Source organism: Ahaetulla prasina, chromosome 9, assembly GCF_028640845.1.
Source record: "Ahaetulla prasina isolate Xishuangbanna chromosome 9, ASM2864084v1, whole genome shotgun sequence".
NCBI classification, from domain to species: Eukaryota; Metazoa; Chordata; class Lepidosauria; order Squamata; family Colubridae; genus Ahaetulla; species Ahaetulla prasina.
In genome coordinates, this window is record NC_080547.1 from 13,222,723 (window position 1) to 13,242,958 (window position 20,236).

The 20,236-nt window shown below is 46.0% G+C and overlaps 1 protein-coding gene across 1 annotated transcript in view; it reads left to right on the top strand.

Moving 5' to 3' along the window:
- Nucleotides 1–20,236, top strand: part of GRIK4 (glutamate ionotropic receptor kainate type subunit 4) — a 494,843-nt gene that overhangs the window by 416,397 nt on the left and 58,210 nt on the right. The window contains exons 11-12 of the mRNA XM_058194562.1: nucleotides 12,522–12,629; nucleotides 14,752–14,955. Of these exons, the coding sequence (XP_058050545.1) occupies nucleotides 12,522–12,629; nucleotides 14,752–14,955 (312 nt within the window). The remainder of the gene's footprint in view (nucleotides 1–12,521; nucleotides 12,630–14,751; nucleotides 14,956–20,236) is intronic.

Here is a 20,236-nt window from a genome sequence, read left to right on the forward strand (position 1 = left end):
ATACAAATAGAATGAAGACTATTGCTAACATAGTGTAAGCCGCCCTGAGTCTTCGGAGAAGGGTGGGATATAAATGCAAATAAAAAAAAAAATCAAATCCCACTCCTGACTGGCCCTGCCCACCCTACCCCACCCCTCCCAGGAGTCCCCATGTGGCCCGTTTTGGATGCAGGTAAGTGCAGGGCACGCATGGAGGTTCGGGGTGCGCGAAAAATGGGCCTACCAGAAGTTTGAGAAGGCTGGAAACAGGCCCGTTTCCAGCCTCCAGAACCTGGGGAGGTCGTTTTCACCCTCCCAGAGGCTCAAGGAAAGCCTCCAGAGCCCGGGGAGGGCAAAAATGCCCCCCACACATGGTGCAGGAGGCCGATTAGGCCACGCCCACCATGGCCATGCCCAACTGGGCAGAGAACCCCTTGCTAAAATTTTTGAAGCTCACCCCTGGAGAAGACATTGTAGACATTGTCTCTTAGTAAGATTGTCTAGGTCAGGGGTGCTCAATTGTGGCGACTTTAAGACCTGTGGACTTCAATTCCCAGAATTCTCCAGCCAGCATTGCTGGCTGGTGAATTCTGGGAGTTTTTTTTTTATTTGCATTTATATCCCGCCCTTCTCCGAAGACTCAGGGCGGCTTACATTGTGTTAAGCAATAGTCTTCATCCATTTGTATATTATATACAAAGTCAACTTTATTGCCCCAAACAATCTGGGTCCTCATTTTACTTACCTTATAAAGGATGGAAGGCTGAGTCAACCTTGGGCCTGGTGGGACTTGAACCGGCAGTAATTGCAGGCAGCTGCTGTTAATAACAGACTGTCTTAGCAGTCTGAGCCACCAGAGGCCCTTGAAGTTGAAGTCCACAGGTCTTAAAGCCGCCACAGTTGAGCACTTCTGTGTAGCTACTAAAACAAATACTATAAGATCGTGCCTTTTTTATAAATCCCACTTAATTGGTGTTCTTCCCCTGCCTCCAAGCGCTGAGACCGGCATGCGTGGAAATATTCGTTTTTACATAATTTCTTGCAGACTGACATCTAATATAAATAACGTCCAAGATATTTTTCAGAAAAACACATTAATAACAGAGCTAAACACTAGGGGGTGGGGGTGGGGAGAATGAAACGGCCGATCAAACAGCAGGGGAAAAGAGCAGAAAACTCAACGTACAAAGTTTAAATCAGGAAGCCGATACAGGTGGCTCTTGACTTACGACCACAACTGGGCTCCAAATTTCTGTTGCTCAGTAAGACATTTGCTAAGGCAGTTTTGCCCCATTTTGCGACCTTTCTGGTGGCAGTTATTAAGTGAATCCCCACGACTGATCAATTAGTAACCTGGTTGTTAAGTGAATCCGGCTTCGGCGTTGACTTGGCTTATTATTTTATTATTTGAATTTTTTATATCCCGCCCTTCTCTGAAGACTCAGGGCGGCTTACATTGTGTTAAGCAATAGTCTTCATCCATTTGTATATTATATACAAAGTCAACTTATTGCCCCCCCAACAATCTGGGTCCTCATTTTACCTACCTTATAAAGGATGGAAGGCTGAGTCAACCTTGGGCCTGGTGGGGCTTGAACTTGCAGTAATTGCAAGCAGCTGTGTTAATAACAGACAGAACTTAGTCTGCTGAGCCACCACAGGCCTCTGGTGGCTTGTCAGAAGGTCTCCAAAAGGGAACCACATAACCTTGGGACCTAGCAACGGCCGCAAGTATGAACCGGTTGCCAAGCGTTTGAATTTTGATCACATGATCATGAGCAAAGGTCATTAGTGTGAAAAATGGCTGTAAGTCCCATTTTTCAGGGCTGTTGTAGCTTTGATCGGTCGCTAAATGAACTGTTGTGAGTTAAGGATTACCCGTAACTAACCCTTCGAGGTTGCTTCATTGAACAAGATGGGATTTCAATTCCGTACCACCTTTCTCATTTTTTTTAAGAAGAATAGAATAGAATAGAATAGAATAGAATAGAATAGAATAGAATTTTTATTGGCCAAGTGTGATTGGACACACAAGGAATTTGTCTTGGTGCATATGCTCTCAGTGTACATAAAAGAAAAGATACCTTCATCAAGGTACAACATTTACAACGCAATTGATGGTCAATATATCAATATAAATCATAAGGATTGCCAGCAACAAGTTACAGTCATACAGTCATAAGTGGAAAGAGATTGGTGATGGGAACGATGAGAAGATTAATAGTAGTGCAGATTCAGTAAATAGTCTGACAGTGTTGAGGGAATTATTTGTTTAGCAGAGTGATGGCCTTCGGGAAAAAACTGTTCTTGTGTCTAGTTGTTCTGGTGTGCAGTGCTCTATAGCGTCGTTTTGAGGGTAGGAGTTGAAACAGTTTATGTCCAGGATGCGAGGGATCTGCAAATATTTTCACGGCCCTCTTCTTGATTCGTGCAGTATACAGGTCCTCAATGGAAGGCAGGTTGGTAGCAATTATTTGGAATGTGCTCCAGAGCAATGGTCACCAACTGGTGGTCCATGGACCACCAGTCACCAACTGCAGAAAATTTTGGTGGTCCGCAGAAGAAATATTTGCATTTTTTATATTGCACTAAATTAAGGGTCCTCAAACTATGGACTCTTTCTCGTGGTGGCTGCTTAGCTCCAACAACTGATTCCTGTTGGGTCCCTAAGGAGCCCGAGCGGACAGGCGAGGAGTGGCTGGGAAGGGAGGGGTGAGTAGAGGCTGGCAAGGTGCTCCTTGACATGAATGGCATCGAGTTGGCCATGCTCACCCAGTCACATGACCACTTAGCCACGCCCACCCAGTCGGTCATTAGGAAGATCATATTAGTGGTCCACAGGATTGAAAATTATGAATTCAGTGGTCCTTGAGGTCCGAAAGGTTGGTGACCCATGCTCCAGAGCGCAGTTGCAGAGAAATCTCTTCGGTTATCCGAAAACTTCGTTCTGACGTAGATAACACTAATCTAATCGCACCGGACTGCGTTCTTAATATCCTCATTACTTGTTCAGTTAATCAAGTTCAAAAATCCACTTAAACTGATTATTGCATTTGCCGAAGTGGGATTTCAAGTTGTTCAAGAACGGTTTTGTTGAGACGTTTGCACCAGCCGAAGAAAGCGAATCTTGTCTGTTTAACGAGCGCCATTGTCATCCTAGAGGTCTTGATGTAATTGTGATGCTGAATTGCTTCTCTGCCTGCCTTTGATCTCACAATGAAAGATGCGCAACTTGAACAGTTGATGTGCTTAAAGAGAATGGGCGATAATGTCAGATCCGTGTATCTGCCATTCTTCGTGGAAGAAGGAGGGGGAGATTTGGAGTTGTCATGTTTAGTTCTTTTCCTATGTATCCCAAGTATCCTATTTCCTGCCTGGTCCTTTTTGTATAAACTTTACGCCGATTTATAACCGTTGCCTGGTGCCAGGAATGCCTGGAGTATCTTGAAGGCTGGTGCAATTCGTATTGACACCAGCGGATTGGTCAGAATCGGAAGATGGGGAGGGGGTTCCTAATTTCCTTTATCCTGAACTGCATGCCCCGAGGTCAAGTGCTTCCCCCAGGATCTGCGTTGCACTTGGAGAGAGAATAAGGCACATGAGGTATGGAATGAATGGAAGTGATGGGATTCAGCCAGTTCGCACCACTTCGGGAGAACCGGTTGTTAACTTTCTGAGCAATTGGTAAACTGGTTGTTGGAAGAAATCATTAGGGCAGAGAATCGGCTGTTAAATTACTTGAATCCCACCACTGGAAGGGGTGTGTGTGGAAGCTCCAGCAACTGTCATTAGCAATTCTGGGGTTCTTCAATTCAATTCAATTTAAATCAAATCTTTATTGTCAGTGCACAACATATGTGCAATGAGATTAGTTGAGCTCCCTCAGTGCATGCACACACACACACACACACACACCGCAACACAATACAACTCACAGTGAAGACAGAAAATCCCTAACCCAATAAATCATATTGACCCAGTCCTATTGCACCGGTGTGAACATGTTACACATTGCGCCGGCCCTGCGGTCCATCATACTACGTAGTTATGATGCTATTTCTCATTCAGGAGTCTGACAGCCCACGGATTAAAAACTGTTCTTCAGCCTGTTTGTGCAACTGGCTATGCTTCTATATCTCCTTCCCGATGGTTGGAGGGTAAAGAAGTGATGACCAGGGTGAGAGACGTCCCTGAGAATTTTCCTCACTCTTTTTTTTTTTGCATTTATTTATTTATTTATTTATTTGTTTGTTTGTTTGTTTATTTGTTTATTTTATTTTATTTTGTCACACGGTATATATAAGCATAAGCATGAAATATGTACAATATATAAGCATATATATAAGTATGTAATAACTATATTGATTGGATATAACAAAAGGAAACAATAGGACAGGAATGGTAGGCACACTTGTGCTCTTATGCACGCCCCTTACAGACCTCTTAGGAATGGGGTGAGGTCAATAGCAGACAGTTTTTGGTTGAAGCTTTGGGGATTTTTGGAAGAGACCACAGAGTCAGGTAGTTTATTCCAAGCATTAACCACTCTGTTACTGAAGTCATATTTTCTGCAATCAAGATTGGAGCAGTTAACATTAAGTTTAAATCTATTGTGTGCTCGTGTATTGTTGCAATTGAAGCTGAAGTAGTCTTCGACAGGAAGGACATTGCAATAGATGATTCTATGAGTTAAACTCAGGTCATGTCAAAAGGCGGAGGAGTTCTAAATTTTCTAAACCCAGGATTTCAAGTCTGGTGGCATAAGGTATTTTGTTGTATTCAGAAGAGTAGAGTACTCTTCTTGTAAAATATTTCTGGACACGTTCAATTGTATTGATGTCAGAAATGTGGTATGGGTTCCAGACAGACTCTTCTAAGGCAGCGAGCCCTAGCAATCTCATCTAGTGGTATCAGGGGACAGCCGGTGGTGTTTTGTGCTGTACTCACCACCCTCTGTAATTTTTTTTCTATCCGTGGCTGTCAGACCAGCATGTCATACCGGATTGCAATAACTGAGGATGCTTTCTATTGTGGACCGGTAAAAGAAGGTCATCAGCTGTTGTTCCACCCTGTTTTTATGCAAGACCCTAAAGCAGCGGTTCTCAACCTGTGGGTCGGGACCCCGTTGGGGGTCGAATGACGATTTGCCAGGGGTTGCCTAAGACCGTCGGAAATATGGGAAGTATACTTGCGAGGGGAAGAATCGTGTTCCAATGGTTGACTCCACAAGCCAGCTGCAGGCTCTTCAAATCGCTAGCCGAGTTCGGCTTCAGGCGCGATGAATTAAAAAAGAGAGAAATCTTTGCTCTGATGTCTCCCTCTCAAGCCAGCTGCAATCACTTCCAATTGCTAGCCTAATCTGGTTTCAGGTGCAATAAACTTAATAGGGGAGGAGTCTCCACTTTAATGCCTCCGTCCTCAAGGCAATCGCAAGCAGTTCAGATCGCTAGCCAATGCAGCTTCAGGCGCGATAAATTCAAAACAAAAATAGTTTTATGATTGGGGTTGCCACATCGTGGGGAATTGTATTAAAGGGGTCGCCACATCGTGGGGAATTGTATTAAAGGGGTCGCAGCACTATAAAGGTTGAGAACCACTGCCCTAAAGAAATGGAGTCTCTGTTGGGCCTTTCTGGCCACCTGGATTGTGTTGTTTTTCCAGGTGAGGCCTTCACTGAGATGGACTCCCAGGGTTAGGGTTCTAAGGATATGTTTGCAAAATGATCTAATGCAGGGGTGTCAAACTCAAGACCCGTGGGCTGGATCTGGCCCATGGGGCCTCTCTGGAAACAGGGAAGGACTGGCCCACGGGGCCTCTGCCAGTGAAAAGAGAGCACTCGGGCCACCACAGGTGCCCCTGCCATGAGTGACGTCAAGCTGGCCACACTCACCCTAGCCCCGCCCGAGGTCAAACAGAACCCCGATGCAACCCTCAATGAAATCGAGTTTGACATCCCTGATCTAATGTCTTGTCCCCTATCTGTTGCATCTTAGCGGGTCCATCTGGGTCACCCATAAAGCAACAAGTCTTAAAACCGGGTCTCCGAAATTGGTAGGACTGGAAACTCAGGACTCCTTGATCTTGTGGGTTGGGAAAAAAACAACAACAACGACAACACACAAAACCAATGTGTCAGAAAGGATTTATTGTGGCTCCTTTCCATTGCCACGTGAGAGTGTAAATGAGTTTGAAGGAGAATAAAACAGAAGCCTAGATAGAACGGCTTAGATTGGCTATTGGCATCCTTGGGGTTGATTAGCTTGAGTGATATCATTAACAAAGGGTTAATTAATCTCTTGGAAGCAATTAGAGGGGAAAGGAGGCTACAGTCATTAGTAACCAAACAGAACCGTGGGAAATGTGCTTTTATATCAAAGCATCTTACTAGGGTAGATCTCGGCAGCTGAGGAACTGAAAAGCTAGTCTTTGCTAAGGTATGCTTATTTGTTTTATGTATAAAATTATTGGCCACTCATCTTAACATAGGGCAACTGTGGAGAGCTTATACTCATAAAAACATGTCACTGGTATACATATGCAATTAAAACATAAATAATTAAAACCAAACATTAAAACATCTGCATTTAGAATAGAATAGAATTTTTTATTGGCCAGGTGTGATTGGACACACAAGGAATTTGTCTTTGGTGCATAAGCTCTCAATGTACATAAAAGAAAAGATACGTTCCTCAAGAATCATAAGGTTGTTGTTGTTGTTAGTTGCGAAGTTGTGTCCGACCCATCGCGACCCCATGGACAACGTTCCTTCAGGCCTTTCTGTCCTCTACCATCCTCTGGAGTCCATTTAAACTCAAATCATAAGGTACAACACTTAATGATAGTCATAGGGTATAAATAAGCAATCAGAAAACAATATCAGCATAAATCGTAAGGATACCAGCAACAAAGTTACAGTCATATAGTCATAAGTGGAAGGATGGGAACGATGAGAAGATTAATAGTAGTGCAGATTTAGTAAATAGTTTGACAGTATTGAGGGAATTATTTAGCAGAGTGATGGTGTTCAGGAAAAAACTGTTCTTGTGTCTAGTTGTTCTGGTGTGCAGTGCTCTATAGTGTCGTTTTGAGGGTAGGAGTTGAAACAGTTTATGTCCAGGATGCGAGGGGTCTGTAAATATTTTCATAGCCCTCTTCTTGATTCGTGCAGCATACAGGTCCTCAATGGAAGGTAGGTTGGTAGCCATTGTTTTTTCTGCAGTTCTAATTATCCTCCAAAGTCTGTGTCTATCTTGTTGGGTTGCAGAACCAAACCAGACAGTTATAGAGGTGCAGATGACAGACTCAATAATTCCTCTGTAGAACTGGATCAGCAGCTCCTTGGGCAGTTTGAGCTTTCTGAGTTGACGCAGAAAGAACATTCTTTGTTGTGCTTTTTTGATGACGTTTTTGATGTTAGCTCTCCATTTTAGATCTTGCGATATGGTAGAACCTAGAAATTTGAAGGTCTCAACTGTTGATACTGTGTTGTCTAGTATTATAAGAGGTGGAAGTATGGAAGGGTTTCTCCTAAAGTGTACCACCATTTCTACAGTTTTGAGTGTGTTCAGTTCCAGATTGTTCTGGTTGCACCATAATAATAATAATAATAATAATAATATTTTAATTTGTATACCGCCCTTCTCCCGAAGGACTCAGGGCGGTGAACAGGCAGATAAAATATACATACATACAATAATTAAAAACATCCCTTAAAAAACTAATTTAAATGCCCAAAATATTAAAAACGCATTCCCATAAAATCACAGAATTTTAAAAACCCATCCAATAAAAATAAGAATCAGGCTAGTCCAGCCATACGGAATAAATAAGTTTTAAGTTCGCGGCGAAAGGTCCTAAGGTCAGGTAATTGTCGAAGTCCGAGGGGAAGTTCGTTCCACAGGGTCGGAGCCCCACAGAGAAGGCCCTCCCCTGGGGCCGCCAGTCGACACTGTTTGGCTGACGGCACCCTGAGGAGTCCTCTCTGTGGGAACGCATCGGACGATGGGAGATAGAAGCCGGCAGTAGACGGTCCCGTGATAGCCCGGTCCTAAGCCATGGAGCGCTTTAAAGGTGGTAACCAATACCTTGAAGCGCACCGAAAACAACAGGTAGCCAGTGCAGTCTGCGAGGATAGGTGTTATGGGAGCTCGAGATGCTCCTCAATAACCAGCGCAGCCGCTTCTGAACTAGCTGAAGTCTCCGGGTGCTCTTCAAGGGAGCCCCATGTAGAGAGCATTGCAGTAGTCCAGGCGAGAGGTAACGAGCATGAGTGACTGTGCATAAGGCATCCCGTCCAGGAAGGGACGCAACTGGCGGATCAGGCGAACCTGGTAAAATGCTCTCCTGGAGACGGTTGCCAAATGGTCTTCAAAGGACAACCGACCATCCAGGAGCACGCCCAAGTTGCGTACCTTCTCCATCGGGGCCAATGATTCACCCCCGACAGACAGCCGCATCTGCAGCTGACTGTACCGAGGTGCCGGCATCCACAGCCACTCCGTCTTGGAGGGATTAAGTTTGAGCCTGTTCCTCCCCATCCAGACCCGTACGGCCTCCAGACACCGGGACAGCACTTCGACAGCTTCACTGGGGTGGCCCGGGGTGGAAAAGTACAGCTGGGTATCATCAGCGTACAGTTGGTATCTCACCCCAAAGCCACTGATGATCTCACCCAGCGGCTTCATATAGATGTTGAACAGGAGGGGTGAGAGAATCGACCCCTGCGGCACCCACACATGAGGCACCTTGGGTCGATCTCTGCCCCTGTCAACACCGTCTGCGTCCGATCAGAGAGGTAGGAGGAGAACCACCGATAAACGGTGCCTCCCACTCCCAACCCTCCAACGGCGCAGCAGGATACCATGGTCGATGGTATCAAAAGCCGCTGAGAGGTCTAATAGGATCAGGGCAGAGGAATAACCCCTATCCCTGGCCCTCCAGAGATCATCCACCAGTGCGACCAAAGCTGTCTCCGTACTGTATCCGGGCGGAAGCCGGACTGGAGCAGGTCTAGATAGACAGCTTCATCCAGGTACTGGGGTAGCTGACATGCCACCACACTCTCAACAACCTTCGCCGTGGCGGGATTGGAGACTGGCGGTAGTTCCCTAAAACAGCTGGGTCCAGGGAAGGCTTCTTGAGGAGGGATCTCACCACCGCCTCTTTCAAGGCTGCGGGAAAGACCCCCTCCCTCAAAGAAGCATTTGTAATCCCCTGGAGCCAGCCTCGTGTCACCTCCTGAGTAGCCAGTACTAACCAAGAGGGACACGGATCCAGTAAACATGTGGTGGCGTTCAGCCTACCCAGCAACCTGTCCATGTCCTCGGAGTCACAGGATCAAAGTCATCCCAAACCACCTCAACAAGACGGGCCTCAGAACCCTCGCCTGGATCTACCCAATTTTGATCCAATCCGTCCCGAAGCTGAACGATTTTGTCGTATAGATAACCGTTAAACTCCTCGGCACGCCCTTGTAGGGGGTCCTCCCGCCCCTCCTGTTGAAGGAGGCGGGTCACCAGGCTGGGCGGCGGGCGATTATCTGCCGGCGCAATGAGGAGAAGCGTGGGGCGCCGCAACCCTCATTGCCACTAGGTAGGTCCTACTATAGGACCTAACTAGTGTCCGGTCAGCCTCAGAGCGGCTGGATCTCCAGGCACTCTCTAGGCGTCTTCTCCGGCGCTTCATCTCCCATAAGCCATGAGGCTTATCGTTCAACCTCCCATCTGTATGTGGATCCATCACTGTGTCAAATGAGACCGATCACTGTTGTGTCATCTGTGAACTTCACTAGTTTAACAGATGGATCATTGGAGATGCAGTCATTGGTATACACAGAGAAGAGAAGTGGGGAGAGCACACAGCCTTGGGGGGGCCCTGTGCTAATTGTACAGGTATCTGATGTGATTCTGCTTAGCTTCACCTGCTGCTTCCTGTTTGTTAGGAAACTTATGATCCACTTACAAGTCTGTTCTGGTACCTGTAGCTGGTTTAGCTTAGTTAGAAGAGTGTCTGGAATAATGGTATTGAATATTGAATTAAAGTCTACAAAGAGGACCCTTGTGTAGGCCTTTGAAGATTCAAGATGTTGTAGGATGTAGTGCAGAGCCATATTAACAGCATCATCTGTTGATCTATTTGCTCGGTATGCAAATTGCAAGGGGTCTAACAGCGGATCCGTGATGGCTTTCAAGTGGAACAGCACCAGCCTTTCAAAGGTTTTCATGACTACAGATGTTAGAGCAACTGGTCTCTAGTCATTCAGTTCCTTGATGGTGGGCTTCTTCGGCACTGGGATGATAGTAGAGCGTTTGAAGCAAGAAGCACATCTCTAGTGATTTATTGAAGATAGAGGTGAAGATGGGGGCCAATTGGTCAGCACAGACTTTTAAGTAAGAAGGAGTTATTTTGTCTGGGCCTGGAGCTTTTCCTGGCTTTTGTCTGTGAAATAGGTCTTGCACTTCCTTTTCAGTGATCACTAGGGGTTGTGAACCCAATGGGATAAGGTCAGTTGTAGGAGGCTTGGCTGTTGTTGGTGTGTCCGAGATGTGGGTTGAGAAGATAGGTGGATGTAGTTTCCTTTCAAACCTGCAGTAAAACGCATTCAGGTCATCTGCCAGTTGTTGATTTCCTTCAGCCTGGGAAGGAGGTTTGCTGTAGCCGGTGATATTTTTAAGAGTTTTCCACATGTTTGCTGGTTCATTTGTTGAGAACTGATTCTTTAGCTTTTCAGAGTAGTTTCTTTTTGCTGCTCTGATCTCCCTTATTAATACTTTTCTGGCCTGATTGTACAGCATTTTATCACCTTTTCTGCAGGCTTCCACTTTAGAACCATGTGGCTGCTTAAGTTTAGCTGTTTAGAAAAACAAAATGCACAGGTACAGTATATATGGTACCTTGCTCAATAGTAGTAATTGTGAGAGGGATTTTGGAGTCCTAGTGGACAACCATTTAAATAGGAGCCAGCAGTGCGCAGCAGCTGCCAAAAAAACCAACACAGTTCTAGGCTGCATAAACAGAGGGATAGAATCAAGATCACGTGAAGTGTTACTACCACTTTATAAGGCCTTGGTAAGGTCACACGTGGAATATTGCATTCAGTTTTGGTCTCCACCATAGAAAAAAGATCTTAAGACTCTAGAAAGAGTGTAGAGAAGAACAACTAGGAATTAGGGGACTGGAGTTCCTGCAACCGTTCAACATAGGATGAATGGTTGCAGAAGTTGGGTATGTCTAGTTTAATTAAAAGAAGGACTAGGGGAGACATGAAAGCAGTGTTCCAATATCTCAGGGCTACCACAAAGAAGAGGGAGTCGGGCTGTTCTCCAAAGCACCTGAGGGTAGAACAAGAAGCAATGGGTGGAAACTGATCAAGGAGAGAAGCAACTTAGAACTAAGGAGAAATTTCCTGACAATTAGAATAATTAATCAGTGGAACAACTTGCCTCCAGAAGTTGTGAATGCTCCAACACTGGAGGATTTTAAAAAGAGATTGGACAACCATTTATGGTCTAGGGGTTGGACTAGACGACACCCAACTATTATCCTGTTAAGGTCCAAGATGCTTCCTTTTATCCTAAGCATAAAGGTTTCTGTATGATGGAACATTTGGAACAATCTCCACAACTTTGTTTCTTTTTTTTAATGAGGTTATGACAAACATTGATAAGGCCCGTTTATAGCTGAGTTCTCCAACATAATGCTGGTGGGATACATTGTAAAGCCAATGAAGCATTGACCGCTGCATTTCTGCAGAATTGGGTGTATTGTCAGCCAGACTGGCCGTATAGCAATAGCAACAGCACTTAGACTTATCTACCGCTTCAGAGTGCTCTTACAGCCCTCTCTAAGCAGTTTACGGAGTCAGCATATTTGCCCGCAACAATCTGGGTCCTCATTTTACCCACCTCAGAAGGATGGAAGTCTGAGTCGACCTTGAGCTGGTCAGGATCAAACTGCTGGCCGTGGGCAGAGTTAGCCTGCAGTAGTGCATTCTAAAAAGGAAGGAAGGAAGGAAGGAAGGAAGGAAGGAAGGAAGGAAGGAAGGAAGGAAGGAAGGAAGGAAGGAAGGAAAAGAAGGAAAGGAAGGAAGTTAGCAATAGCACTTAGACTTATATACCGCTACATAGTACTTTACAGCATTCTCTAAGCGGTTTTCAGAGTCAGCATATCTGCCCCTAACAATCTGGGTCCATATTTTACCCACCTCGGAAGGATGGAAGTCTGAGTCGACCTTGAGCTGGTCAGGATCAAACTTCTGGCAGTGGGCAGAGTTAGCCTGCAATTCTGCATTCTAAAAGGAAGGAAGGAAGGAAGGAAGGAAGGAAGGAAGGAAGGAAGGAAGGAAGGAAGGAAGGAAGGAAGGAGGGAGGGAGGGAGGGAAGGAAGGAAGGAAGGCTGAGTCAACCTTGAGCCTGGTGAGATTCGACCTGCCAAACTGCTGGCAGCTGGTGATCAGCAGAAGTCACCTGCAGTACTGCACTTTAACCACTGCGCCACCGCAGGCCTACTCTGATAAGTCACTCTTCTTCTCTTCCTGTTTGTAGATCGGTCATTGGCATGTTACGAAAGGCCTTTCGATGGATAACCAGATCTTCTCAACCAACGTGTCGGAGAGCCTCTTCAACACCACGCTTCTTGTCACCACCATCCTGGTAAGCATGGAGGGTCAGAAAGATCCCTTTTTTCTTCTCGGGCAATTGAGATGTGGCCTCTCATTGTCCTCTATGCCAGCTTTTCTCCAACTTGGTGGCCTCGTAGACCTGTTAGGATTGCAAGAACCAGAATACTAACCGGTAGCGCTGAAACTTGTAATCCTAGCGCCTCTGGAGAACAACAGTTTGGGGGAAAGTGTTCAACATACTATCATTTAATGCATAGGACTATTTATGAAACTCTTGAAGGAACATACAATCCCATTGCTAATTTTGCAGACGTTATTTAATTTTTCATTGCTTTGTTGGGCAGAAATATATTTTTGATACATTCAGCACCAGCAAGAATGAAACTTGAAATGGAATCCATCTGCCGTATTTTTCAGATTATAAAATGCACCTTTCCCCCCAAAAAAACAGAGGGTGAAAATCTGGGTAGGTCTTATACTCCGAATGTAGCCCCGCCTAGCTTCTCAAACGGAGGTTTCAGAAAAAAGCATCAGAAACAAAGCTTCAGAAAAGAAGTCTCCAAACAGAGTTTCAGAAAAGAAGCCTCCAAACAGAGCTTCAGAAAAGAAGCCTCCAAACAGAGCTTCAGAAAAGAAGCCTCCAAACAGAGCTTCAAGGGCTTTTTTTTTCTAAAGCTGTTTTGGAGGCTTTCAGAGGCAGAAAAAAAGTTTTTTCTGAAACAGAGTTTCAGAAGTTTCAAAGGCAGAAAAAAAAAAGCAAAAAGAAGCAAGGCACAGAGCTTAAAACCAAGGAACCTGTTGCTAAAATTCACCTCTGGGAACAGCTGATTGGGGATATTCCGGGAGGCCGATCCACCTGCCAATCAGCTTTTTTCTTTTTTTCCTCCCCAAAAACTAAGGTGTGTCTTATACTCCGAAAAATACGGTACATCCCACTTTTCCATTCTTCTCCCATATGATTTGGATTAAATCAAATTCAGTGATAAAGATGGAGAAGTCATCTTCCATTTGTCTAGGGCAGGGGTCTGCAAACTTGGCTCCTTTAAGACTTGTGGACTTCAACTCCCAGAGTTCCTCAGCCAGCTTTGCTGAAGTCCACAAGTCTTAAAAGAGCCAAGTTTGCAGACCCCTGGTCTAGGGCATTTTGTTGTAGTAAGGAATATACAATCTGAGTGACCTCAGATAATCTAAGGAGATGTTTTCAGAACATCAAAAAAAAAAATACCTGTGCTTTGCTCGTTTCCCATTGTGGCCAACTTCTTCTTGGTCTTTTCAGTTGTCCACTGCTTCTAAGTTCTCCAAAATACCCTTATGGATTCCCATCCACGGAGAATTAAGCCTAGCAACAGTTTGTATTCTGTCTGACTCAGGCTCAATTCTTCCATTTATTCATTTATTTGGGAAATTCATATGGCTGCTGCCTACAGTGACTCTAGGCGGCTTACAAGCAACTCCATCAGCTAAGTTATAGCCTGTCGGAATTATGCCGGGGGAAATGATTGTTTTTCCTATGAAGTTTCTTCAACTAGGCGCGAGTGCCAAGGTGTCCCACAGTAGCAACGATGCTACTGCGCATGGAATAGAAGTATCTGGTTCTCAAATATTGCTCTATTGCCATCCCTATTGCCAGGTGGCTAAACTATCAGGGCAGTTTGCCGGACTGGAAATATCCTTTCTCATCCTTAATGTTATGCCGGTAGAGCATTCGTCAAACATCTGTAGAGCGTTAGTCAAATATCCTTCTCTCCATATTGAATGCTGCTAGCAACTGTACCACCTGCTTGCTGTAGCTCTGTGCACCTAGTTCCTATTGCATCCTACCATATTGTGCCCCATATGCTAGGTGACATTTACGGCCCACAGACTCCCACTTTTATAACAAGACTGTTGCTTGCATGGAATGAGTTCGTTGTCTGTCTGCCAAAACTGGGAACATCTGCTCATTTGGATCTAAGCTAGCTAGCTCTTATGGCATCCCCCAGATAACTTGAAAGCCAGGTGTAAATCTATCCGTGAGATTTTTTTCCCCCTTCCCGGAAATTCCCAATGAGTCCCTCATATCACCCGCCCCTGCTTTCCGATTTGTGCTGAATCTAGTGCTGTTGCAACTCCGTGGCTAAGATGAGAATGACAGCTGCCCAGTTTCGATGCAGGAAAACCCTTACTTAATGCTCAAGGGCAACCATCAAGAGCTGGAAGGGAACGACCGCTACGAAGGCTTCTGCGTGGACATGCTCAAGGAGCTTGCGGATATTTTGCACTTCAACTACAAGATTCACCTGGTGGGAGATGGAGTGTATGGAGTTCCTGAGGCTAACGGAACGTGGACAGGCATGGTTGGAGAACTGATCGCTCGGGTGAGTAAACCAGCCAACGCTTAAAGACTTAAAGGCTATCTTAGATGTCTACCAGAATTACATATCGCATTCTTTCATGAAGTAGTTTCATTCTCTTATTTAAAACCATCCCTTTGGATGTAACGTTCACCAAATTGTTATGGTAGGGACAGGCATCTCTAAATCAGTCTCCTCAGGGGTGAAATGCTACCGGTTCGCTCTGGTTCAGGCAAACCACTATTGATAAAAATTACCGGTTCGGGTGAACCGATGGTTAAAAAAAGGCTACCGATTCAGGTGAGCTGGTAGTTGAAAAAAGCTACGATCTGACAATCAGCTGTGCCAGGTGGTTTAGCTTTGCTAGAAAGCAGGATTTCCTGCTTTGTAGCTAAGCTAAACTGCGCAGCACAGCTAATCCGTCCCCTCGCTGTTCTACTTACTTTCCCAAGCCTCCTTTTGGCACATATTGCGCATGCGTGTGCATACAGCATGTGCCGAAAGAAGGCTTGGGAAAGTAAGTAGAACAATGAGGGGGGATCAACTTTGCCGCATGGTTTAACTTTGCTAGAAAGCAAAGCTATACCGCACGGCACAGCTGATCATTGGATCGTAGCTTTTTTTAAATTACTGGTTCGCTCAAACCGGTAGGTCGGTGAAAGTTCTGGGAAAGTTCTGTTTGACTCTGTGCTAAGTTTGGCCTTGCCCTGCATGTGGCAATTAGTTCTCTGGCAGCATTCTAAGGCAAATAAGGTGGGTGTTTGTAAACACTCCCCTGCAAGACTGTTTGAGAAGCCTTTTGGACTGCGAATGACAATAATTCACAGCCATTTGACTAAAAGAGGTTTGTCTGGACTAGGATTGTGCTGTATACTTTCTAAGGAAGCCTAGGTCAGAACAACAGAGTGCTATGAACATTAAGAAAGAGAAAAAATATGCAGAATTTTTTAGGAAGGCTGTGAATTCAGAAATCCAAAGACACTATAACCATTTACAAGTGAGACAGGTGAGACCGGGATATTTACGGGACCGCCTGCTGCCGACAGTTACCTCCCATTGTCCGATACGTCCAGTGCGCGCCCACAGAGAGGGTCTTCTTAGGGTGCCGTCGGCTAGTCAATGTCGGCTGGCAGCCCCCAGGGTAAGGGCGTTCTCTGTGGGGGCCCCGGCTTTATGGAATGAGCTGCCGGTGGGACTCCATCTCCTCCCTGATCTCCGGATCTTTACGCGCGAGCTCAAGACTTTCTTTTTTCACCAAGCGGGGCTGGCCTGATTGATTTTAGTATGGGGATTTTAGTGGGTTTTTTATAGGGTTTAACCTAGGTTTTAGTTTTGATAAATTTTAGCTAATATTTTAATGTTACAGCGATTGAATCATTTTTTAAAATTTGATAGTGTATTTTAAATTTTTGGGCATTCTTATAGTTTTATTGGCTGCACACCGCCCTGAGTCTTCGGAGAAGGGCAGTATAAAAATATGAATAAATAAATAAATAAATAAAATGGTGGATTTTGCACTCTGGCTCTCAAAGGTGAGAGAACAATACTTCATTGAATGGAGCTGATTGCACCAATTCTTTCTCACCCCCTGAGCGAGGAGTTTCCAAAAAAGCTAAACGAGAGATTATGGGATAGCATTTGTTCAAACTAATAATAGTTAACCGTGCGCCTAGCTTCGTTCCCCTGTGAATCCTTCCTTTAGTTCTTCAGTAAATGTCAGAAGATCTCGACATCGTGGCTTGAGTTCCAGACCTCCGGTTTCTTCTTCCCCTCCCTGAATCCCATTGGCCACACCTTCAGTGCAAACGTTGCACATAGTCACCTTGCGATGACAACACCATGAATTTCTTGGAAGCTTGATAAAGGGGCTGTCAGGAGGTGCGAAGAAAGGTTACAGGCAGCCCCTGAATTAGGAATGAGTTCCTTTCCTAACTGTGCCTTTAACTCCAATTTTGTAGGTCAGTCAGAATTCGTACTTACAAACGGGCTGCTTGGGCTAAAAATGGCAGATGGTGTCATCCTTCCTTGAGCCACACAGCTTTTGGGGAAATGCTGAAACCTGCTGAAAACAAAACGTGTAGCTTCGGAGGTTCATCCGAGCATCGCGTGGCTTCAGCTGTTTCTCAGCTTGAGGAAGGAGAGCCCCGTGGGCCATTTTTAGTAATAAGCAGCCCATTCGAAAATAGGAGTTGTCCATAATTGAGAGGTTCTTAACCCTGAGACTGCCTATAGTAGTGACGGTTAACCATTTTGATGCCGAGTGTTCTGTCTCCTTCCCCACTTTGGAGCAATGAGCTGGCCTTCAGCCAGTGGATTCACGGCTCTTATCAGTCCTGGCAGAGAAATTGCAGCTCTCTGCCAAAGTTCAAACAAATGACACATGTAGCAAGACTTTCAGCTCTCTTTGAAACGGTTCAGCTAATTTTTGCTTCCCGTGAAATGAGAGCAGTCCCAAAGCTCCTTATATATCCCACCCTTCCCTTTGATGACGCCACCTCTCTAATCTTCTGAAGCGCGGGTCAATCCAAACTTGATTATTATTATTGTCAGCTGCGTCTGAAGGCGTAGCCTGGGGAAGGGAGGAATCAGGGGATGACTGCCTCATTACGTCCTCCGACTGGCCTGGTTCTGGCTCCTGGAGCCGGGCCAAAGGAATCGGTGCTCCCGAGGTAAGCCTTACCGGCCCTTCCCTCTCACTCTCGGAGTCACTGTTGGGCATGGGGCCAGGTTCGGGGGCTGGAGTCACAACACCGAGTGCCCAAAGTGCACACGCGATGTGTGCCAGAATCCCCAAAATGCAATGCGAGCATCCCCCTGCACATGCACCCCACCTGTGCATGCATCCCGCCCCCGCACATGCGTCCCCTGTGCATGCCTCCCCTACTCATGTGCCCTGCCCCCTGCCCCCTATTTTGGGCCTGGAAAGCCTCCTGTTCCAAGCGGCACACCCCACAAATGTGCCCTGTACACCGCACACGCACAGCAGAAACCCAAAGATCAGCTGGAGGCACATGCGCATGCACGGTGAAGCTGGGCTAGGGCGACAGCTAGCTTGCCCGCAGAGAGGGCTCCCCATGTCACCTGTGGCATGCATGCCATAGGTTCTCCATCACGGGCCTATAGTATACTTTGTCGGAATGGGGACGCTCATTGTCTTTAAACATCTGGTTGAGTATAATGAAGGCTAGATGAGATGGACCTTAAACCATCAAGGTGTTTCTTAGCCTCTTGATTGTGTTGGATTGCACTGGATGATGTCAGGTCCTGTCCACATCCTGAATGACCTTTCTCAGATTCCCTTTTAGGATTCTGGGAGGCTATTATTTTCCTCCCTATTTCTGGAGAGGTTCAGGGAAGGTACAAGGATGCCATAGCACTGAGATGATAAGGGCTAGGGAGAGGTGAGTTCCTAAAAGGTAAAGGTTCCCCTCGCAAAAAGATGCTAGTCGTTCCCGACTCTAGGGGGCAGTGCTCATCTCCGTTCCAAAGCCGAAGAGCCAGCACTGTCCGAAGACGTCTCCGTGGTCATGTGGCCAGCATGACTAAACACCAAAGGTGCACAGAACGCTGTTCTCTTCCCACCAAAGGTGGTCCCTATTTTTCTACTTGCATTTTTTTACGTGCTTTCGAACTGCTAGGTTGGCAGAAGCTGGGACAAGTCACAGGAGCTCACCCCGTTACGCGGCGTTAGGGATTCAAACCGCTGAACTGCCGAGCTTTTGATCGACAAGCTCAGTGTCTTAGCCACTGTGTTATGGGTCTATTGGGGATTTCATCTCTATCTCAGACATGAGAATTAATTGACTCCTTGGTGTGTAGGTTATGTCACGCAGAGGGCATTTGTTGATTGGAAGGGCTATTTTAGCCACAAACCAACCCAAGGTTTTTTCTGGATAACCCTAAACTGGTCGGAGAGTTCCTATGACATCTTTACTGCTCTTTCCCAATGTCAAGTGATGCACATTATGCTAATTGGGCCACTGAGCGTTGTTCCCTCTGTGCTCTCAGGCAAACATCAACCACGAACCCGGCTTTTTTTGAAAATGACTCTCATAAAAGGCTATAAACATCCAGCTGGTTCTTTAGTGTTTTGCTACTGCTATTTGTTGTTGGATTGTTTTCTGGTGCCTTGGGCTGTCAGCTTAAATGTTTATAAATATGAACAGATTTTAAACCATTCTTCAAGGCTGTAAAGAGGAAGAGCTTCAAAGGCATGTACTGTATGATGAAGGGAAGGAGGGGAAGGAAAGAAAGGGTGGAGGGAAGGGAAGGGAAGGAAAGGAGGAGAAGGGAAGGGAGGAAAGGGGAAGGAGGGGAAGGGAAGGGGAAAAGGGAGGGAAGGGAAGACAGGAGAAGGGAAGGGAAGAAAGGGTAGGGAAGAAAGGGATGGGAAAGGAGAGGAAGGAAAGAAAGGGGAAAGGGAAGGGAAGGAAGGGAAGGGAGAGAAGGAAGGGAAGGGAAGGAGGGAAGGATAGAAAGGGAAGGGAAGGGAGGGAAGGAAGGAAGGGAAGAGAAGGAAGGAGGAAAGGGAAGGAGGGAAGGAAGGGAAAAGGAAGGAAGGGAGGAAGGAAGACAGGAGAAGGGAAGGGAAGAAAGGGTAGGGAAGAAAGGGATGGGAAAGGAGAGGAAGGAAAGAAAGGGAAGGGAAGGGAAGGGAGGAAGGAAGGAAGGAAAGAAGGAAGGGAAGGGAAGGAGGGAAGGAAAGAAAGGGGAGGGGGAGGAAAGGGGAAAGGGAAGGAAAGGAAGGGAAGAGAAGGGAAGGGAAGAAAGGGAAGGATAGAAAGGGAAGGGAAGGGAGGGGAAGAAAAGAAAGGGGAGGGGGAGGGAAGGGGAAAGGAAAGGGAAGGGAGAGAAAGGGAAGGAAGAAAGGGAAGGATAGAAAGGGAAGGGAAGGGAGGGGAAGGAAAGGAAGGGAAGAGAAGGGAAGGGAAGAAAGGGAAGGATAGAAAGGGAAGGGAAGGGAGGGGAAGGAAAGAAAGGGGAGGGGGAGGGAAGGGGAAAGGAAAGGGAAGGGAGAGAAAGGGAAGGGAAGATGGGGAAGGGAAGAAAGGGAAGATTAGTGAAGAGAAGGAGAGGGGAGGGAAGGGAAGGGAAGGAGGCTTTTGTGATCAGACGGTCAAAATATTCTGTCAAGTAGTTGACAGAAGGCTGTTTGTTTGCTTGCCTGCTTTGGGAAGATAAGAATTTCTAGATCACCTCGAATTAATCATTGAGCTACTTTTTGCTTTGGAACGATGGAAAGAAAAGTGCCGGGGGTGGGTGGGTGGGGGGCACATTTTGCCTGGGAAATTGTCTCAGTACGCTT